The sequence below is a fragment of the Orbicella faveolata genome, unplaced genomic scaffold (assembly GCF_042242905.1).
Source record: "Orbicella faveolata isolate gen_17 unplaced genomic scaffold, um_ofav_v1 contig_3, whole genome shotgun sequence".
Taxonomy (NCBI): Eukaryota; Metazoa; Cnidaria; class Anthozoa; order Scleractinia; family Merulinidae; genus Orbicella; species Orbicella faveolata.
The window spans coordinates 13193048-13216778 of NW_028301558.1; the positions used below are offsets into that span (position 1 = coordinate 13193048).

General features: G+C 38.8%; 2 protein-coding genes and 1 long non-coding RNA gene across 3 annotated transcripts; 2 read left to right on the forward strand and 1 right to left on the reverse strand.

Annotated features, from left to right (window-relative positions):
- Positions 1 to 2176: 2176 nt before the first annotated feature.
- LOC149106482 (uncharacterized) lies at positions 2177 to 4012 on the forward strand. The gene is made up of 2 exons (XR_016209835.1): positions 2177 to 3140; positions 3663 to 4012. It is a non-coding gene; the product is annotated as an uncharacterized LOC149106482 (long non-coding RNA).
- Positions 4013 to 5234: 1222 nt separating this feature from the next.
- Positions 5235 to 6875, forward strand: LOC110048317 (uncharacterized). The gene has a single exon (XM_020754105.2). It carries the CDS (start codon positions 5631 to 5633, stop codon positions 6414 to 6416), a length of 786 nt encoding a protein of 261 aa, XP_020609764.1. The 5' UTR covers positions 5235 to 5630; the 3' UTR covers positions 6417 to 6875.
- Positions 6876 to 20304: 13429 nt separating this feature from the next.
- LOC110048318 (ras-related protein Rap-2b-like) lies at positions 20305 to 22898 on the reverse strand. Its single transcript, XM_020754106.2, has one exon. The coding sequence runs from the start codon at positions 22680 to 22682 to the stop codon at positions 22017 to 22019; it is 666 nt and encodes a 221-aa protein (XP_020609765.1). The 5' UTR covers positions 22683 to 22898; the 3' UTR covers positions 20305 to 22016.
- Positions 22899 to 23731: the final 833 nt, after the last annotated feature.

Here is a 23731-nt window from a genome sequence, read left to right on the forward strand (position 1 = left end):
AAAATTTTTTTAGCGCAACCTAAAATTAACCTACAGAGCTTTAAAAGTACTCTACGTAGCCTAAAACAGCGTTTTAAAGCATACGAGAGAAAACGGTCGTTGGGTGCCCCTGAAGCATTTTCCGAAAGGCACCCCTGAAGGTCTACAGTAACCTTAATTATCTTATAGTTTCTGGACTTTGATTTTTCTTTTTATTATACTGCCCTTACCACCGAATAGGCGCGCTGCAAGTTGCGGGAAAACTGAACTACAAATTATGAATTACAAACGTCACGTTTGTAATTCACCGGGGATAACTACCGATAACACCCTCTCACACTCTCATCCTTGCAATATTTTTAGTCGTTGATCTTCATTGCGATGCAAAATGATGCCTAATAAAACAGTATGACGTGTCTTTCATTACGAAGGGTCATGAAGTCGCGAAATCATATGACAGAGCAGATCTTTTAATTACATGTATGCAATTTTAAAATACGGCGAGATCTCGCGCGGAGGTAAGTGTTTTCTTTCAAGCATGTACTTTTTGAAGCTTAAATTCGGGTTTGTCGATATAATACCAGCCTTAACCAAATAGATGATGCACAGTTATATAATAAATCGAGATATTGGTTAGATGCACCGAATATGAGCGATCGAATGAAGGTTTGTTTCTCCTCGTGTTTATTCCTTCGAGTGGCAGTCATGTTTGTATCCTTCGTCACTGTAAGAAACATAATATTTGTATTTTCAGTGATGAGAAAAAAGAAGGCTACTGTATTTAGCATATTTCCTCTAACTTATCCTGCTGAGTGATCTATAAATTCCTTCCTCGTTATTTTAGGCGTTAAAAGTCGTGAACTACAACCGACGATTGACGTCATTCTTACCCTGCATTGAAGAGATGCACGCTGTGAATGTAAAAATTCTTCCTAAATATAGCCACGAAAAATGACATGCGAAAATCTAAACATATCTAGTTTTGCTTGAAACACGCTGTGCATCCAGGAATGATTTCTCTTCAAAACAACCAAGAACACTGAGAAACCTTAGCAAGGACTCGGTGATTTAGAATTTATTATGAACCATCAGGAAAGTCGCGTTATATTTTGGCTATTCATTCACGTGCAAAGCTTTTTACATACAACCCTTAGAAGCAGAATTCCGACCGAGATTAACATTGTAGACATTGTTAATTTTTTCCCGGCGACAAATATCAATTTCATAGTGGCGCGATTTCTGTGCCAATATATGATCTACTTTACTTCGAAAAAGAGGAACTTTGTAAAATATTGTGACCTATTAAAGCTCCTCTTACATGTCAAGTGTGTGTGCGTAGTTTATCATACCACCAGAGTTAGAATTCCACTGAAGATCAGAGTTCAATTAATGTAACGCACGTCAATACCACATGTCTATGAGAACTGAGACAGAGACAGCTCTCACGCCACGTGAGACTGAGACAGCTCTCACGGTACGGTGAGACTGAGACAGCTCTCACGGTACGGTGAGACTGAGACAGCTCTCACGGTACGGTGAGACTGAGACAGCCTTCACGGCACGTGAGACTGAGACAGCCCTCACGGCTCGGTGAGACTGAGACAGCTCTCACGGCACGTGGGACTGAGACAGCTCTCACGGTACGGTGAGACTGAGACAGCCCTCACGGCACATGAGACTGAGACAGAGGGGAATTTGTTTCTCGATTACTCAGCCTGAAAGCTAACCCATTCTTCAGTGAAAACAACAGAAAGTCGGTCCTTACGAATTTGTCCGCACAGTGCGCGCGTATTGAAAACAAGTTCCGGACTTGAACCGGCTTCCCAAAACTTCAAAAAAACTGCATAAGGAAACAGGTGACAATGTACAGCATTTCCTCGAATTTGGGTTAATAAAGACATTGAGCGATCAAATCGTTCTCACTGCAATTTAACCGTATTTGAACCAACGTTTTTGTCAATAAAGACATTGAGCGATCAAATCGTTCTCACTGCAATTTAACCGTACTTGAACCAACGCTTTTGTCAATTTTTTTTTTTTTTTTTTTTTTTAATTATAAGGATTGTATTATTCAGTGATAGCGCTTAGTTACAGCACACCTTTAACCGAACGGCTCTTCTCGGGACATAAATTATACCGTAAACTTAAAGGTTTTTAATGAGACGCTTCGATTGTATAAAGGGCCCACATAATTTTCTCTTATAGCCTTTTTGCTGCTTTTTGAAATTATTTTTAACAAGTTTGTTATTATTGACACATTACTCGGCAATTATTGACGCGTGCTTGCGAGCACACGTGGCGCTAATAATTTCTCTGACGTAAAACATTTTCCCGAAAAAGGTTTGATTTTTTTCTTTTTCGTTAATATGATTTCCAATTAAAAACATGCTTTATATGATTTGGCGATCCACACCAGGCCTAAGCAAGTATAAAACGCGAAAAACGAGAAGAATCGACCATATGATGATCACTATTCTTCGACTATCGTTTGACTTGTGAATGGACTGACAGTTCAATATAGTCGCCGTAAATTTTCTGTTATAAATATTGGCCTTGACGTTCTGGTAATCACATCAAGAAAACATCATTAGCCTCGAGAGCAATACACGTCAAAAGACTTGATACAGCGAGTGGGTGTTGATTGCAATTGGTGTGATCTTTGTACTAAAACCTTTATACAGTTGCCGTAGGATCGGCTGGTAAAACTTTTAAAATATCTCTTATCACTGACCGTGTTGTGTTCGTGATATTTAGACCTGCAAATTTGAAAAAAAAAAAAAATTTAAATTAAGAAATTGCTCATAAACGCTTTTCAGAGTCAATTAATTTTCATAAGCGCGTGTTTTCACCTGCACTTCGTTTTTATCGGATTTCATTCAAGCCCTTTGACCAATATTTGTATATCTGTGCTTTCCACAAGAGGTCTGAGCTTTCAAAAAATAGATTCGGTCAACGTTGCCGGTATTCTTGTGGTCTATATGACGTGAAAGAGAAAGCCACTTCTACGCAATTTGTGAGCACCAAGTAGACTGTCTATAAATATTTGAAAATCTGTTCTCCCCAGAAGAGGATTAGGGTTTCAGTGAAAAACAGATTCTTTGAAGATTGGATATTTTTGCGGTCAAAGTGAAGTCCTTTCCTACGTAGTTTGTGAGTAGTAGGTGGGTATTTCCGTCTTCGCACGTGTTACCCTCTCAGGAAACTCCTTCAGTTTCAGCACTCATTTTAGAAGCAGTAACAAATAATTTTTATTCTTTCGATTTTCTCATCACTGAAAAATTTTCCTAATCTGTTCCCCTCTATTTAAAAATTAATTTAGAACGAAATAGGAATATATATGATAAGAAACGCTAACGTGTATTATTATTAAGATATAATTGTTTTGTAATCATGAATTAATAAAATGATGATAGAATGTTAAAATATATTCTTATATGATCCCTTTCAATGTGGTTGGTGGATCTGCGGAGTTTTTTGCAAGCAAATAATGACATACGAACCAAATTGAGGAAATTTAAGACAATCAGAAACTCAGTGGACTTGTGGACTTTATTGTGATAAAAAAATTTTACGTATATCCTTAACATATCAGCTCGAACCAGGCCAAGTTATGTTTTTGTGAGCAAAGGATGTGCTTGGAATTCTAAATTGTAACCCACCTTATCCCGTCATTAATTTTTAAGGGCTAAGATGACCTGTCACGATTCCGTTGCGTTGGTCGTCACAAACAGCCTACGCCTCATCATAAGTGATTCAATCTCCGTTGAACTGGAGGCGTTTCGTGTCGCTGTTACGTCCAATGGGAGAACGTTCAGGACATCCTTTTGGGTTAAGTGACTGTTTAGCTAGAAAGTTCGTCCTATGTTTTCTTCATATATCTTCTGAATGGCATTGTTCACGTCGCCCTTTACTCCAGTCTGTTCAGTTACAACAATGAGTGCCTTACAGCAACACTTTTCAACTTATAGGTAATGTTTATCAAGCTGTAAACGAGTACATACTATAAATAAATCATTGTCAACATCATTTCCAAGTTGGTTGTACCCAGTGTGTATTTTTTTTTTTTATTTTGTATGTTTTTTTTGTTTTTTTTTTTTCACTAGAATTCACTCGTTTTCTCTTTTTACATTCATCCGGCCCTTGGTTACCTGAAATAAAAGCAACTAAATCCGATTACTTCATGTAAAACCGTGCCTGATGGTGTGATAAATCCATTTGCTCGATCAAAAAAAGAAATATTTCCTATAATTCTGATAATTTTAACGGAACGGTTCTAATCCCAATGATAACGATTTCACGGTTTCTACTTTATCATTAATATTTTTCAATTCAGCCCACCGTCACACACATCGAACATAAGAGTCGCTATATATGTAATTACTGTTATAAGTTCTGCGACAGCCGCATCTGAAATCATAATCTTTGAAAAATGTATCTTCAGTTTGAAAATAAACTCGAAGCCGATCATTACAGTGTTAATTTTAGCCAGTAATGATGTTGTTACCTATTGTCCTCTTCATCGTGATAACAAAGAAGCGAATATACCAGTATCATCAAAGGACGAATGAGTTTTAACATGCAAATGTAAGGCACGGTCCATTTACAATTAAAAAAAAAACAATTTTGTCATGTAAACACCAACGCCGCGAAAACCGAATTCAGTTTATTTTTCGCCCCCTTTAATTCATTTCTTTGACCTTGGAAAATAAATGAAATGTAAATATGTTCAAATATATTCAGCAAAAGCTAAGCTACAGTATTTGCAATCCAATTAAAAATACAGGCATTTTCACAGCAGTTGAAACAAGATTTTGCGCTCGTCCTTCCAACTAATGACGTCAAAGGTTGAGCTCACCACACACAGTCCGTGAAGTGATATTGACTCTGTGGCAACGAACTAGAATGTTAAAGAAAGAAACAAAAATCCCTTGAATGTTCTGGAGTGGTTGATGGTCCAGTGTTCTTTTAAACAACATTTTAGCCTTGTTTCTTCGCTGTCTGAGTTCTTTTGAAATCCAAACAATTACCTTTCGGATTGTAAACAATTTCCTAAAATAGAGGCAAGATCGTATTAGAATTCAAAAACGCTATTCTTTACTATTGACAGCCTTCAGTTTCGTACAATAGAAATAAAAGAGATCTCCTAAGACCATCAGTAAATCCCTTATTCCCCGAGCCGGAAAAAAACAACCGATTGACGTCATAGCCAGGTTGATTGACATGATTACAGACGCGATTGGGAAAATAAACCCATTATGTGTTCTTTCGCTCGTGACCCAAACATCACTAAACTATCACAAACCGTCAAGGTAAGATCGATCTGTTGGTCGTTATCGTAGCGAACTAGACCAGTTTCACAAGGTTTTCGATTCATTAATAGTCTTCTGTGTTCCAAGGTTGCTTCAGCCAATAATCTGTCGGGGACAGTTCGACATAATATTGATAGCCTCTCGAGAGTAGCATGTGTTCATGGGATTGAATTTCCCATTGCACCAGTTTTAAGCCAAGGAATTGACATTAGTAATTATTCAAGGCTGTTCACGGGTTCCACAGCTGAGCTCGTCAGTTGGACGGGGACGTTGCCGGTAGTAGCAGCAAAAATCCCCGACCTGCAAATTGGAGAAGTTGGTATTACACCTCGCTGGAGCGAAATGGTCTCAGTGTTACCTCGTATGCCTGTTGAAAGCGGCATGAATTCCGTGAACTCTGTTATTTTGCCGCAGAGGAACAGTTTTCGACCGAAGAAAAAGCTAACCAGGCTCGTAAATGGACTCAAAGCCCAGGACATTACAAATCAATACTCTTTTCCACCGCAACTGTTCATAACCTCGAAAACGAACACAAAAAAGACGCGGTTCTCTGTTCCGCAGATTATAATTGACACAGTGGAGGATGAACGGCCTTGGGAGAACATGCAAGGGCCAAGGCGAAGACTACAGAGCTACACGAGACCAGGACTAAGCTGCAATACAAACTTTCTTCACCCTGCCTACACCATGTGTGCCGCGGTTTCTGCGAATGACCCCGGCGCTCTCAAAAATATAATTCTCTCGGGGACCGTGAATATTGATCACCTAACGTCGAGCGGCGCTTCTGCACTACACGAGGCTGCTTACGACGGGAAAGTTGCTTGTGTGCATGCTTTACTTCAATGCGGAGCTGACGTGAACATTGTAGACAGTGAGGGCTGGACGCCGCTTCACGCGGCAGTGTGTGGTAGAAACAGACAGTGCGCGGAGCTGCTTATTCGACGCGGCGCGAACGTCAGAGCGAAAACTGACGATGGACTTATGCCGCTGGGAATTGCGCTGCAGCAGAAAGACAGAGACATGATCAAACTATTAACCTCGCTTTCTAATCAGACGCAAACGACGAACAGGTCGAAATCTTGCTCCTACAAACAAGCGAAGGGACTTTTTTCGACCTTCAGTGTGTAATTAATGCGTGGGAGCAAGCAACACTTTCGCAAGGACCCAAATAAACCGCCAATAACGCATATATTTAAGGCTTCCAGGAGGCAGGCAGGTATTTAAAGAAGCTGACGAAAATTCCGTTTGACGTATGCGTGTTTCCTTCGTTTCACTTTGTCGCTTCCCCTTTCAGTTGTAAATGGCTAAAACAGTGTTTAATCTTTAGTATAAATAGAAGAGAACGTGTTTCTGTCTGTCACCTTCCATTGGAGTTTAGACCTTTTTTTCAAAAACGTGTTGCGGAGAGTGACTTAAATCCGGTCGTTATATAATATGCCATAGGCGAGAAGCTAAACGAATATATAATGAAAATAGCCGGCTGGCCGGTCATAAATATTTTGATAGCCTTTCAGTTAAGGTATAGTGCCGTGTGAAAATTTCATTGTGTGAATCGAGATTAGCGAATAAAGAAAATTGAACAACAAAGGTTGGTGTGCGTAGTAGCTTTTGAAAAGACATCATACTACGTTTCTCGTTTTGCGTTATTTTTTTAGGTAGATGTAGACAAGCGATTGACGTACAACGGGAAGTATATGTTTAGTATTATTCTTGCCTACAAAAATATACTATGACCAGTATCTATATATAAATATATTTTTTGGCATACTCCATCTTTATGTTTAGATTTTCGATGGCACAAAACCAATTCCAAAGAGTGACAAATGCTGATGTAGCTTTGTTGGGATTCCTTTCAAAATCGAGCTGACATTTTGAAGTGTATTTCCACTGAAGCAGCCATTAAGAAAGTTACATTTCCGACATCACAAAATTATCTCGATATACCTATCTCTTCCTTATTATTTTATACGTGCTCTCCTGTTAAAACTGGAAGGATTGCGGTGACAAAGAGCAACGATTTCCATATCAGAGTAAAGCATCAATCAAGCCATTTTCAATCATTCGCATTTTGTATTCTTTTTAATTCAAATCTCCTTAATTGCTGATTGCCAAAGATTTTCTCTTGCTCGCGCAGAGAAAATGGTAGCACATCAGCGCCTTGAATATTTTTCAATTTGTTGGTTTGGCAAAGATTGATATTCAATGAAAAGACCACATTTCTTTCCTGAGTTTTAAGTATCCTTGTCAGGTCCTTATATTAAAAACAGCGAAAATTAAATGAAGTTAATGAAAACAAATTTATTTTCAAAATGTAAAAGCAGGTGTTCTAAAAAAATGTTACGTAAGGCCCCTTCCCCACACTACGCCGGAGGAATTTGAAAACAGAGCTTTATTTTTACGGTTAAGCCTACCGTCCACACTAGTCCATTATGAAAACGGAACTTTTCGAAAACGCTCTTCAAACCGGAGGAATTTGAAAACGCCGACTTTTCGTTTTCTTGTGGACGGAAAACATTTTGCCGGGAAAACGGAGCTATTCAAAAACGAAAGCGACTCGATAATCATGTGAATTTTCCTCAACCGCAAATCAAAAATGACCCGTGACTGTTGTTGTGTTTTAAAAATCCTCCGGCGAAGTGCCAGTGGACGGAAAACATTTGATGCGTTTTCCGCAGAGTGAAACCTCCGTTTTCAAATTTCTCCGGCGCAGCTGTGTGGACGGAGCCCGAACTTGAACAGAAATACTTCATGCCCGATGGGAAAGTGAAAAGGTTCACGATCTCGTGGGCTAAATTCGGCTACATATCGAGTTTACGAGTGGCCTTTAACCTTACAAGACGCCTTCTTGGCCAAAATATTGTTTGGACACGTTCTGTTTCAGTCATTAGATTCCTCCACAAAGTTTAAAATAGCATAGTGCGTGTTTAGAAATAACGAAACTGTGCCTGGTCAGCCAATTACCAGAAGATTATCGCAACTGATGATCGAGGCCTGACATTTTTAGAGTTTACTCAGTCTTCGCTGGAACGTGATCAAAAGAGCCAGGTGTTTTCGAAATGTTTGGCATAAAAACATGTTTTGAGCCTTTTAATACAGAAACTGATAATTAGTTGGTTTTTACCCCACTTCAACCTTTTTATGGCTGTCTTTCAAAACAAATGACTGTTCCAAGTACGGATCCGGTATAACGGCTGTCAGTGTGGCGTTAATTCAAGTTGGAAAATCCTACGACTTCTGTAATTGACAGATATTCCATTAAATAACGAAGGTTTCTCAGTGTTAGTGACAAATATGTTGTTAATTCAGTGGGATGTACAAGATTCAATTTTGTCCGTACGTGTGCACACGTACCGTGATTCAAGTGATTCGTGTTTCATAACTTCTGCTTATGCACACGTTCAAGTGACTACGTGTTTCATAACTTCTGCTCCTGTACGTAACGAGCCTAGGGGCGCAATTCTGTTTTCGAAAAGTTTCAGTTCTTTGAAAATAAACAGTGAAGCGTAGTTGCTGTGTGCGAATGACGCAGGCTTGCCGTGTGACAGACAAAGAGGAACACTTTCAAAAAGGGAACACTTGGAAATTAACCGTTCAAGTTTGTTTGAGCGGAACCAACCAGAATCGTTCATTCATTGCAACGCGGCATTCTAATTAAGTCAGGCTGGGAGCCTGACAATCTCCCAAGTGAACGATACCGTCAATTTCAGTAGTAACTGAAAGTCCCAAAAGAGCTTTGGTCAGCTGGCGCAAGAGAACAAACGGAACTTTGACCGTTGCCAGGGATTAATTAACTCTTTATTTTCTAGTTTGAGCCGGTAAACGGCGTAAACCACACAAGTGTTGTTTTGGTTAGGCTGTGACGTTAATACTAAAACATGTAAAACGACAAGGAACATTTGATTAGTGCTACCTTCCTTCCTCCAAGGATCCTTTCAATTTATTGCACCGATAACTCCTTTTGAACGCCTAAACAAACAAAACAACAATGCCTAACGAGGAACGACGGAACAACTCAGTACTCTTTGAGACATGCTTTGAGGAAATACACCCTCAGTTCTATCGACATCCGCTGTGTTTTATGATCGCTAATATTGTTTCAAGAAATAAACATTTGTTGGTTTGTTTACTCGTTTATATATTATTTATCTACTAAACATTTCATTCTGGCCAACCACGAAGTAATAGTTATTCAAGACAATCTTCATCGTGTGCAAATTGTTTCATCACGCAGCAAGTTAACGGCCGGCCAAGCTGGTGAAATCAACTGATTGTTAGGGTCCGTTCACACTACGTCCTTCTAATAAGACAAATACTTGAGTGAATCCCATGGCAAGTCGAGATGGAGCTTAGTGTTCCAGGTTGAAGCCTATAACTCCTTCATTTTTTTTTTACAACAGCCTTCCTGCACAGGCAATACTTTACCTTATACCTTAGCAACTGCACGTTTCTTGAGCTATTTATAACGCTCACAGTTGACCCGAGAGCAGGTCAACCATGATTACAAGTATAGCTTGAGGCGACGGTTTTCTGGAAGAGACAAACTTTGCGCAATCACATATTATACCAATTAAGATCCTACGCAATCATCTGATAATTATAACACATCCATGACATTTAATCATTCAATAATTGAAGACATGATTGATCACCGCAGTTACACAACTTAAGCAGTTGTGAAATTAACGCCTGAAAAAAATTCAGGCTTGAACGGGATTAGAACTCATGACCTCTGCGTTGCCGGTGGAGTGCTCTAAATTGAGCTATCAAGCCAACTGGGAAGTGGTCACGTTGTGAGTTCGTACCCCGTAGACGGTGAAGAATGCACGTGAATATTTGATCTTTCATATATTCACTTGTAATCATTTAATAAGATGGCTTTTTTGGCCTCCAAAAATCGTTTATTCAGTAAACCATGTGAACCGTAAATTTAAAATCAACCGTGGTAAAACACAGACGAATTAAAGATCAAGGGAGGGCTGGGTAGAAGAGCGAAAATGCAATCAACCTTATCACCGGAAAGGTTTGTTTCGAACGTGTTTCTACCATGTTTAATTAAGAGGGAGCGCTTCATTCTTATCACTTCTCTGTACAGGAATGCACTTTACTCAAGGGCTTTCAAAAAGGAATTTTACAATCGGTGAAAGGTAAGTTTGATAGTTGAAGACGGCATAAAATTCTGCAAATTTTCTCAAGCGTTCGCACTGAAACCTTTGACGTTCGGTAACACATGAAGAATACTGTTTAAATTTGTCTGTGGAAAAGCAAGAATTTGAAAACCTGAGAAACTGTATTAAGCTTAGTAATGTCATTACATGGTTATTTTGCGAGTTTACGAGTCTTTCTCTTAGGGCCTGTTTACAAGGAGGGAGGGTTACTTTAGGAAGCGGGTTAATCCTAGCTTGAGGGCAAAAGAAAGCCCGGATTTAAAAGCAAAATTCACAGGTAGGGCAAAAGATCTGGAAACAATTAAAAAGTTAACCCGGGTAGGCCGGTTAACCCTACCTGGAGTGTTTACAAGGGAGAAAGTTAACCCGCCTGCCATGGTAACCCTTGCACGCAGATAGGGTAACCCGGCTACCCGGGTAACCCTAACTGCCTTATAAACACGATGAAGAAAAAAAGAGGAAATGTGTGAGTGCTAGGGTAATCCGCTTGCTAGGATAACCCTCTCTCCTTGTAAACAGGCCAGGCCCTAAGTTCTTGCTATCTGGCTATAAACATATCGCAGATTTCGTCGCCGTCAATAAAACCTTCTTGGCTGTAGCCGGAAATGTTTTTACCAGCACGTTTCCCGGAGAGCCATTTTCAAATTCGAAAATATTTGTTGTTAATATAAAACTTTAAGGTAAAAAGCTGTTAAAATTATGAGTCTAAACGTTTTCGATCTGTTTGATCATCATCAGAGTGAAATAATATGCATACGCTCAGTGTTCTTGTAGTTCAGGTAATGCCAGTTATGTGATACCTGTTCCCATGGGGAACAAGGTGAGGTCCAGTGATTGCACTTGTTTGTTTAGTTTTGGACGGAAGCGTGCGATGTAGAACGCTTCTTTTATTCTCCATTTTAACCATGAATGGGCAGTGGTTAAAACTTCCCACGTGAACTTGTGGTTAGGGTGTTTTCTGATGTGCTTGGCTTGCTCCGACTGCTTATTAACATCTGAATGTTCATGAACACCTGATGATGATGATCAAACAGATCGAAAACGTTTAGACTCATAATTTTAACAGCTTTCAGGCCCGTAACCAAGATTTCATGTGGGGGGAGGGGGTGCTAACGAGGCCAAAGTGGACCAAACTACCGAAATGTATTTTTTATTGTCTGATCCGTTTATTTAGGAAAGTAGCAGTACATGAGAAATTGTAACGGCAAAGTACACGGTAGGAACTGAATATTACATTTGTCGAATACAACTGTTTGAACTAAGTTATAAAGGACTAATTTTACGATGTAGAATGATACATCAAAATACTGCGGAACTAATCCCTCAGAATAGTCCCGAGCTCCAGCCTTCGTGGGTGTTTGGTGGCAAACAGATTTACCACCTCATCCAAAACAATTTTAACTTGATAATGTATGTGCATTAGTGCGAGGGACGACAGCCTTTCCTGGTCCATGCATGCTCTGTTATATGTATGCAGCCGCCTTAAAGAACTCGCACTTCTTTCACATTCACAGCTCTTTGCAGGGATTGTGGCGCATATCTTGCGAATTGAATTGAATTGTTAAGAAAGGACACATCGGCTTTTCATAGAATATTGTCATGACATCAGGAAATGACGATAAGAGACTAAGAGAAACATAAAATGTATTTTCCCTCTTTGTGTCTAGAAAACTGCTATTTTGATGGTTTGGGATGCCTGTGGATTGCTGCTGTAGATTAACCCTCCCCCAGTCCCTCTCCGAATTGTTACTCTGTGTTCTTCACTGGCTTTCTATTAAGCGAGTTTGTTTCATATCGAAGAATAGCGACTAAATCTCAGAGCATAATAATGGGATCAAGACTGGTGGACATTACGAAAATAAGTATGATTTACCTTCTATATTTCGCTGTAAAACTGTAGTTAACTGAGATAGATCTGAAGTCGTGGTTTCAGCTGGGCTGTCATCGCAGACTGCACTGTCATTAGTGTCATTGTCAGCGTCTGATGGCTCTTGACGACGTACTTTACTGACCCATGTATCGAGAGACTGGCGAGATATAGCTGCAGCCTTCCTCCTTCTATTTTCCTGTTCTCTCCTACCCATAACGTATTACACAAAAACTAATTTTGCATCTTCGGGCGTTTATGCGCTCGTACAAATAGAGAATACTGTACGGGTCCGCAAATGATCCCAGGACCGCAAATGATCCCCAAAATGGACCGCAAATGATCCCGGACCGGAAATGATCCCCGAGAGGACCGCAAAAGATCCCGACTAAAAAATAACAAATGGCATGGATGATAGGATGGTGTGGATAGGGAATTGGCGTACGTGAATACCGATGTTTATATTAAAGCCATCTTATAATTATAATGGCTTGCAAGTTGCTTTTTTTTCATACTTTCGACTAAATTTTGTCGCTAACTACGATGTTATGAATATCACCACTCAATCATCAAAACACGACTTGGCGCGCATTTCTTTGCAGTTCTCAGTAAAATTATGATCAGTGCAACATACGCTACACATCCTCCTTTGTTAAACATTGATATTTCGGTGTTATAGTTAACACATTAACGCCACTCTTCTAAAGTTTTAAACTAAAATCTAACCATGAAGCAACTATTAAGGAAGACGCTGTCACCTGAGTAGACCCACGAGCCTACAACGCTTCATCACTCTGTAAAACACCTTAGTGTGTAGCACTGGAAATTTGAACAAATTTATTTTGTAATTTTTCCTTGGTCGTATTTTGGCTTTAATTCCTCGGAAATGACTACTTGAGTATTCTTAGAAGCCAAAATTCCAAGCTATAGTTATGAAGTTCAGCTTCACGACCAAGCAAGACCAAGGCTTGCGCTTCGTTTTGACAAGTTAGCTGTTTGATAGATGTTTGATACTATCGCCACCGGGATTTCGAGAATGTTTACAAGTATGTGTTTTTCTAGAGACTTCTAATTCAATAGATCGTCTTCACGTGACGTGTTTTTATCCTCATCAGGCATAAGAGGCGGTATATTTATATCTGTTTACAATTAGCGCGCTTCGTTTGGAAACCTGAGCATTTTGAATTTCAGGGTTATGGAGGTTGCGTGACACAAGGCTACGATCGAGTTTGTTGAAAAACATATACTTATCTCATGATTTTGAGCCTTTTTAGAAGTTAGAGCGTTAGGAAAAGTGCTTATGTAAATGCTTGTTTGTTTAGTACTGATAATCAGTCGCCTGGAAAGCCAAAGTAAGTTTCAGATGTTTATACTATATTCCGGCCGCCATATTGGACCACGGATGTATACCAACATGGCGTTTCCTTACTGGGCTCTGTAAATTTCTGGGAAACATTAACGACGAATAACTGAAGTTTGGGGAAGCGCACAGGCCTAAAACTTGGCGAAGTGTCTTATCTAGTTATCTTCTGTAGCGTACATCACAATTTCTTAGCTTTTTCCATTGGTTGGTTTTCGATTTATTATTTCTTTTTATTGCGTGACAGTTAAACCGATCTGAACCGTTCGAAGAACAAAACAGCAACTGTGGAATATTTTTTTGTAAAATGATAAGACATGTTTTTTAGTTCATAATTTTTGTATATGTTCTCACCCTCCTCTGATATAAATCCATGCCATTCCTTATTTTTTTTATCGGGATCATTTGCGGTCCAATATGGGGATCATTTGCGGTCCGGGATCATTTGCGGTTCAATTTGGGGATCATTTGCGGTCCGGGATCATTTGCGGCCCTGGGATCATTTGCGGACCCGTACAATACTACCCGACGCGTTAGCAGACGTGTCTGACAAAAATCGTGAGATCGCTCCCTTGTCATTGGCTCGCTCGTCTAAACTCCCGTACAAAGCATGCGCACGTTAATTTTATTATTCATTTAGATAAGCTCGGACATCTGTGTGCTCAATGAAATGTTCTGAATGGCTCAGGCTACGAGAGTGCAGCTGGTTTTAGTTTCCCAGTGAATACATTACTGCTTTTTCCATTCTTTGATTTTGTTTAAGTATCACTGTTGAGTTTTAGACTTCAGTTTAACCGACTGCACTCCTTAACTTGGATATTGAGTATCAAACTGCGGACCTTTGGGGCCTGTGGGAAGGTGCGAACGCACCCCGGGCACCCCCCTGGTTACGGGCCTGGCTTTTTACCTTAAAGTTTTATATCTTACTTTTATCGGCGAAATGTATATATTTACTGTTAAGTATCTGCCGACTTGTGAATTGTCACGTTCTCTTGGCCTGTTAAAACACGAGCACGATAATCGTGAGCAACAAACATGTTATCCACTCCAGATGATCAGAAGCTTCAAGAGCGTAACACACGAAACAATATTGTGACGTAACAACATGGCTATAGTCAACTTTTTCCGAGTAGACTACTTATACTTTGAGTTCTGATGGTATTTGCGGTTTTTCAAGTATTCTCGGTATGCTACGTACTTCAAGGCAACTGGGTGGAGAATTTTGGAGAAGTTTAGTTTACACAAATAAACTTTCAAATCTAAAAGTCACGAAGTAAAATACAGCCTTCATTAAAGGGACACTAACAATTTTAGCATGATTTTGGAAATCTCAAAAACATATATCGATCTTTGGAAGCTGATCAATAATGGTTTTATTTTGTAGAGCAGTACTCAAAAAAATGATTAGAACCGATTGGGAAGCGAGGATGGCTAACGATGGCGAGGATGGAAACGGATTGTGATATGGATTTTTGAAAAAGCGTCAGGATGTCAGTTTTTCAAAGGTTCAAATTCGTTGAAATTTTGCAAAAATGTTGCTGCATTGTGGACTTTCTTTAAGAAATTGCTTTTAATCATTTAATTAGAGCTGACAGAGCTAATTAAGTTCTTATTACATAAATTTAGGGACCATTTCGTGAATTTATAACAGTTTTTCATGTAAGCAAATATATCTTGTCAGTGTCCCTTTAAGGTTATTTTCCAGGCTACAGGGCCCAGACTATGACCGTGTATTCCATAATTAAAAATTGCACAATTTCTGTAACTGCGTTATAAGTTTTCTCCCACGAAGTCTCGCATGCCAAAGAAATTTCTTGTTCCACGAATGGCTTCGAGTACGTCAAATAGGAGTGTATTCCCACATTTAACCTGTTTCCTTGTCTATCAACGAGGTTACTGAGGTTACACACGGGGAATCTCTCATGGTCAAAATAGTCATGAGCCTCTGGCTGAGTTGTGGGTCTGTGGTTATTCGACAGGAAGTCTCAGAGGTGTAGCAGCTCTCGAAGCTGCTATAGACGGATTCGACAAACGTGTTTACTTCCTTGTTGCCACCAAATTCAGACCACGTGATGATTCATTTAACAAGATACAATTGTGCAATTTACCACACTCAGCTGATTGCATGGAAGTACACTATGTACAGTCAGAACAATTGTAACCTCCCAAATGAAACACCCCATGATCTGAATTGGGTGGCAAAAAAGACGTAAACTCGTTAGTGGAATCTGTCTATCGTTTTATTATTGCAGCAGCTTTTATGTTTTGAGGCTAGAGGCATTGTTGTTTGTTCTATTGTTCGCTTTAAGGGTATATCCAGCCATTCATGTGAGACCTCACGAGAGCTGCTACGTGACCCCTTGTTCTAGGAAAAGCCCGGTGGTATGCACGTGAAAGACAGTCATGCTGAGTCAGAAATAATTGTTACTGTACATGTTATGATCAATATTGTCAAGAGAAGAGGAAAGTATCACTAAGAGAGTTAATCCACCACAGAGGTCTTATTCCCAAGGAAATCCTTCGACAGTTATTTTTAGGTCACTCCAGATTTCGGAAATCCTAGAGCCAATCCTATGATGCGTGAACCGACCGAGAGGCTTTACACCCATTTACTGCGAAGGAGCTGCGTTAAAAATTACTTAAGAGGGATTGCCTTAGAAATAAGGCCCACGCTCTTTTTTTATATATGAATATCGAGGCTGAAATTTGCGAAAGTTAACGAATCATTTACTCTGTTACAAGATCTTCATTCTCTCTTGGCACTTCAGTTGAAACCTGCTATATAAACCTGGCGTAGAACAGTGGAGAAAGAGCGAATGGCGATGGGTTACTGTTGTTGGGTAGGAGCAGGCCGTGGCGGCGGTTTACCGAGTGTCTTGGAGAAGTAAAATTTCTGGCCCCACTCTCCATACGGAGAAGCGGAACTGATGATGATATCTTTCCTTACTCGTTAAAAGCAGGGCTGAAATTTGACCATGAGACAAAACATATATCCTTTAATGTAAAAAGGTTTTATCTTCGTATCTGTCGTACAATAGGCCCTTTGCAGTTAAGCCATCCCGTGACCTATTTTTCATACAATTATGGGCTATAACTTAACGAACGCCAGAAATGGAAAAAGCATGTCGAAAATATCAAAATGTTTGAGGCCCCCATCATTAAAGAAGGAGATTTTATGACGGTCCGAATTTTTAAAAGAATAAGAAGATTTGTATGGAAAAAGTTGCTGGAGAGCAAGGCCTTGCTCTCCAGCAACATTTTACATACAAATCCTCTAAATTTTCCGAAAATTCAAACTGATCAGGACATCAGTCCCCAACTGAATTCCTCAATGGGCTCTGAAAGAGTAGACAGTTAACCCTGTAATGTTTCTCCTTCTTTTTTTGTATAAAATGTTGCTAGTGTTCACTGGTTGACAGCATGACAAAGAATTTTAAAAAAGCATACAAAATTTATATGGTTTTTAAGAGCAGATAATTGTATTTTCAGATTAATATTTGATGAATTTGTCATTGACAGATGAATGCTCATAGAGTTAATTGATATCATAAATTTGCATTTTAGTAATAATTATTTATCCTATAGAAAAATACCATCATGAGAGTACAAGCTAGGAACATTTTAGGACTCCAGTATGAAATAGCAACCAGTAACAGCCCGACTGACAAAGTTTCAGTCAAAATACTTAATTTTTTTTTTTTTTTTTTTTGCTGGGTACATGTACGGCTACTTTGAAGTTATTCATACTTCAAAATATACAAGATTGCAAAGTTGATCTAGCTACTTTAGCCAGTTATTTAAAATGGTCTCCTCCATACTGTAGTTCTTTTGAAAGAGAGATTTCTTGTTATAGTTAAGAATATTTGATCGACTTGAAAATCTTTCAGAAGTATTTAGAAGAAAAAAAGGGTCGAGGAGTAGACCCAAACTAGACCTTTCTTGTACTAAGCTTTGAGCAACATTTATCATTGACATGGTTGAGTTGCCTCAGCAGAGGCTAGTGTAATTTGTCTGTTTTTAGAAAGAGAAATTGAAGATAATTCTCTCTGGATTGGAAACTTTTAATTTGTTGGTCCTGCTAAGGCAAGCTCAGTCAGAGTTGCATGTTTATCCTATGTGTCAGGTAGGCCATTGCCCCCATAAAGTGCAATCAGATAAAAAGAAAACGAAGAGATAGCATTTTTTTCTCAAATAACAAACAGGTGAATTCTGTAAACTTTGAATTAAGTGAACAGATATTTCAGAATTTTCTAATTTCTTAGCTGTTGATTGACAGTGTAAATGTTTTCTCATTATTTATTGTAAATTGCAATGCAGTCAGTAAATAATGTTAAAAATATTTCATGCGATAATAGAATGTAGAGGAACAAGAACCATTAAAAAATTAATAAATCAATCCTGATATAAATTGGGTTTCACTTTACTTTAGTTTGTTATGTATCCAGCAAAATAAAAAAGATACAAATTTGCATGGCAGATTCCAGTGATTAACTTAATAAAATATTGTACATGTTTTCAAACAAGCTAAGGAACTCTTGCTATCACTGCCTCTTTAAATTATATATGATTAGATGCTCGGCTTCGATCTGGTGGAGTATATTTCCCAAATTACCACTTTTGATGACTTTTGCCCTTTTTCCATTATTTACAAAAAGACCATTTTCTGAGCATTTAGGGCACACTATAAAGGTAAATTAAAGATTACTTGAAGCTTTTATTTAACATTTAAATGGTATTAAAAGGCAAATTAAAGATAACTTTTGGAGCCACCAAGCAAAAATTAGAGCTAAACTAAAGTAACTTAAATGTACCTGTAAGACAATTTAGAGGATCTTCCTAAAGCCTATGAAATGAGCCTATAGGGTAACTTTCATTTCAGCTTAATGTGCTCATGAAATGGTTCATAAGAAGTCTTTACTTAACACATGAAAATTCAATTAAATGTTCATTTCAGGAATTTCGTAAATGAATTAAATATTGTTTAAATGCCTCCAATGTAGACCTTTAAGTTAGCTTTAAAACCAATTAATTGAGTTATCACTACAGTTCCCAAGAGAGAAATCTTCATTGTTTTACCATTTTTAGGGTTCCAAAGTAAAGTAATTACCCAGCAACTTAAATCTTGTATCTATATCCGAAACACCCGCCGAATTAAATCTTTTTTCCCGTACAAGGACAGGTTCAGCCGTTCTCAGATGTCTAAGGTGGTTTACAAGGCAAGCTGCTGGGACTGTGATGATTTTTATATAGGAAAAACAAAGCGTCGACTACACGATAGAAAAACTGAACATTTTAAGGCCCTTGCTAAAAGCGGTCACACCTCAGCCATTGCGGATCACGTTACTTCCACGGGTCATAATATTAAATGGGACAATTTTGATATCTTAGCAACTGGTAGGTCAGATATACATTGTAAAATTAAGGAAACATTGTTAATTCGTGATTTAAAGCCAGCCTTGAATGAAAACGTTGGCAGTGAAAAACTTTTTCTTTACTAGCATTTTGTATTGTTATTATTATTATGGTAATTTTTTTTTTTTTCTCCCGCAGACTCATCTGTTTGTTATTAACTATTAGTCTTGTTACATATTATTAGATACCAGTCTTTTTCTTTTTCTTCGCATTTAAATTTCGATTGTAATCTAGTTAACGGTCACTTCTGAAGATGTATGTTGTACATACGAAACGTCAAGGAAATTAACTTTGTTTAACATGCGTTTTGGTTCCATGTTTATCACCGCGGTTTGTGTTTTGTTTCTTCTAAAGCTACGATGGCCAAGGAGAGAGAGTTTTTACGATTTGTGTCGTATAAACTTACTCTTTAAAGCCAGGGGCCTCAAACTTGGCCATTTTGGTATTTTCGATGCGTTCTTTCTATTTCTGGCATTCTTTAAGTTATAGCCCATGATATAAAAATTTTCTAGGAAAAATTCGGTCACGTGACCCCAGCTGCAAAGGGCCTATTTCCTTTTCTCCAAAGCTCCTTTAATTACCCAGTTGTTATCCCTACAGCACGTCTCGTGTCCGATCACAGCAATACCAATGTATTACCGGAACTTTCCGTAACCAACTGATGGATAAGCTTCTTTTGCACTTGCTACGTTGTTTGGCCTTCAATTCGGGAGAAAAAGCACCGTGACAAACATCAGAAAGGTTGGTATATGAGAATTTTATATCTTTCCTTCTACTTTAATTTCCCTGTTATGCAAAATGCAGTCATATGAAACGAACACATGTAAAATAATTTACCTAGTCGAAAATGAATTAACACCTTGAATTAGTGTCGTCCTAAGCGTGGCGTTGTACCCATATTCTAAGTTAAGATAATTTGTAGTTTAAGTTATGAAATTTATTTTTCACGCAGCTTATAATGATTGTATCATGACATTTAGGAAACGCGATCGAAAACTGGGCATACTAAATCAAAACTTAGTAAAGGGTTCTAACCTCTTTTTTTCCAGAAAAAGTAGAATAGGTAATCGTATGAATGCAAGTGCAATTAGGTATCTGCGCTAATTGTGCTATTTCGAAATTCTCTCAAAACTGCTCGAGCCTTGACGCAAGTGGAATTTCTGAAGAATTTTCAAATATCACGAGCAGTGTAAATCCTTAATTGCTCAAGCATTCAGTACGATTATTCATTTATTATAATTAATTAATACAAATAATACTACAAACCTACTAAACCTTGAGACACTGCAAACCATGCAAAGGGCGGGAATGCAAAGGGCAGGAATATGCGCCCAAGACACGTTACTTTTGTTTTTGCTTGCGATTGGTTGGTTGCTATGATATTGATATTTATCAGAGCAGAAACTGAAGTAAGCCTTCCGCTATTTTCAAATTTTCAGTAGATATGTCATTCTTCCTTGATATTTACTATTTTAGTAGACAAAACAAAAGAGAACACAAAAGAGAACAAAAGAGAAATCTGTTGAGTCATGAGATCCTTAGAACTAGTTATTTGTTTCATTGGCAATTTGACTGCGCAGTCCGCTTTAGCTCAAATATAATCCGATTATTATCATACAATAAGACCGGATGCTGCCATTTTGGAATAATGTGATAAAAAATCATGAAACTAGAAAAAAAATGATTCAATATCGATTCAATAATACATGTAAGTACCGAACCGTCCAGATATTCCATCTTCCAAATTACTTGTTAATTTGGACACTATCCAAATTTAATTAACTGGACAGTTTGCATAGTTAACAAATTATAATCCGTTAATCGTATGTGGTTTTGAGCTCGTAACATAGTATATTACAAGATTAATTCTTTTTACTTTGTGAACTCAACATTTCCGAAGCTAACATTAGAATTGTGCATTTTAACTAACATAACAGTTTTATAAATGAAATAGTATACAATAAAAATGTACTGTGATAAAATAATAGTTCCCTAGCTAAAGCGCGAAGTTCGACCCGACACGAAGAGTCGACGAGTTACGTCTGTAAGTATAAGATTGGGTGGAGTAACAAAGCAAGTCGCTTGGCGTCATAGTTGAAACTGAAATTTAGTGAAAATCAAGGCTTTCGCAAAGCATAGGAAGATCAACTGGTGGACGTTATTATTTTGGTGTAGTCTTATTTAGGACGACTACAAAACACTGTTTACTTTAATTAGTCATTTATCTGGGTCGCTTGCGAGGTCAGCTGAACCAGATGCCACAGCTGTTTTGCGCGCTCGTCAATCCGAATCAATCTTACCTGCTGTTTTTTTCCTTGTTTCTACGGTGAAGTTGAGTTAATTATGGTGCCAAACTACATAAGCTTACATATAACTCACTAAGATTTTTGACACAGAACTGTTACAAACACTTTCGAGAGATTAGCAGAATGAAAAGTGTGGTTTTAAATTAGCTTTTTCTGCCGTGATGAAGCCTGGAGATTATCGCGTGCAGTTCCCAGTTACGTAAACTAGTGATAAAACCTCTTAGCCTCTGATTAAAAGGGGCTGTTCATTTTCATTCTACTAAACAAGACTACTCTGTACGTGACTGCTGAATTTTGAACACTTTCTTGCGTCCCATTAATTATCCCTAGCTTTAACTTTAAACCATGGAGAATGAGCTCGAACACATTCCAGTGCCACAGAAATGGCTAACGCCGCGCTCTTAATTGGCGATACTTAGAGCTTTCTTCATCGTTCCTATCCATGAGTGGCTTCATAAGTTAATTACTTTTAGTTCGTGAGTACATCTAATTCACTGTTCATTAGCAGTAGTGTGTAACGGAAAGTGTGATCAGCGAAAGATTGGTCTACAACTAAAGCAGGCGTTGTCTTCGGTTCATATACAATTGAAATAAAGCGCCCTTCATTGATCTAAAGAATCAATGCAATTTTGGTTTTCGAAAACTGTGGCTTCTTTGAGCCTTCCTCTCAGGCGACAATTTGTCCAAAAGTTGGAGAAATATCGCCTCCACATTAAGCTTAAACTTGGCTGAAGTGGCCAGCCATTGACACTTCCACTTGGTCTCCAAATAAACACACGCACTCATTTTAACGCCATGGGAATCGCGAAACGTCGGCTCGGACAAATTGGGAAGATCAGATTTGTTAGATACAATGATGACGGGAATCTTCCGGTTTCTCTCAGCACAGCAACTCTCGATTTCCTCCATGTATCTCTCCAGCTTAGTAAAGGATTCCGGTTTGTCTAGAGAATACACCAAGATTGCTGCATCAGCTTTTTGGATGGCTATTCTTCTCATAGGAGGGAATTCGTACGTTCCAGAGGTATCAATGATGTGAAGCTCGCATGCTTTGTTTTTGTGGGTGATCTGCTTCACATAGAATTCCTCTACGGTAGGCAAGTGATCATGAACGTATGCTTCACCGACAAGTTGGCGAATGATGGAGCTTTTTCCCACACCAGAATCACCAAACACAGCGATAGTAAACTCCTTGAAATAGCCAACTTGTTCGTTCGATGTTTCTCCACTGTTCGGTTTCGTGGAGGTTTTAACCTTTCTCGACTGCAGCACCGCAGACATCATGTATGTCGTTTTCACTGAGAGCAAACTGCAAGCAAGCTTCTTATCTGCTTCGGTCTGAAAAATGAAAAAAGCGACACTTTCGTTCTGACTAACAAGACTACTGTCCGTAAATCATTATTTCATTTGGAGAAAACTGACGGCCAAGATCTAGTGATAACCCCTCGAAACCGAAATGTAACAGAGTATAGGCGCGTGTTTGGGATTGAGTTTCTGTGGATATCGATTACAATAACATTCTAGCTTTGTTATGGGATACCGAAAGAGCAGAACATTTGTGTTTTGGCAAACATCACAACTTCCTAGTTTAACCTGTTACGACCTATTACGTCATTGTTGTCTTTTACCTGCTTTTAGCTCAGTTTTCTAAAGGGTGACCTCCTTTACGTTATCCCCTCACAAGAGTTAAACTCGTGCATTGTAGTTAGGTTTTAAAAAGTGACCACCGTTAGAGTTATACAAGAAGGCACGAGGCGAGGTGGTCTAGTGGTTCATAGTGAGACTTCAGGTCGAGTGGTTCAGGTTTGATCCCTAGCTGCTGTCCTTGTGTTGTGTTCTTGGACAAGACTCCGGCTTTACCGCTCACAGTGCCTCTCTCCAGTCAAGTGTAATAATCGGTATTCGGTAACAGTGAATTTAATCTGTGCTTGGAAAACCCTGCAATGGACTAGCATCCCATCCAGCGGGGAGTAGACATACTCCTAGTCGCTTCATGCAACGGAAACTGAAGATGAGCTGCGGCCTGATGGGCCAAATCGCACGAATGCAGATTTAGCCTTAAAGGGAAATCAACCCTGAAAAAATATATTACACCAATCACTTGCTGTTTTAAAATTGTCCAAAAGAAAGTGAACTCAAACCACGCCCACAAAAAGACGCTTTGAGCCCTTTAGCTTGATCCTCGAGGGATTCGAATACCAGTCAAATAAGGACCGATATGACAAATGCTGGATCATCCTGTGGATGAAGTAAAAATATTTAATTCACGCACTCCAACTGTGTGCAACACCCAATGATATTTTAAGCCAGGCAGATTTTTTAAAGTGTAATCC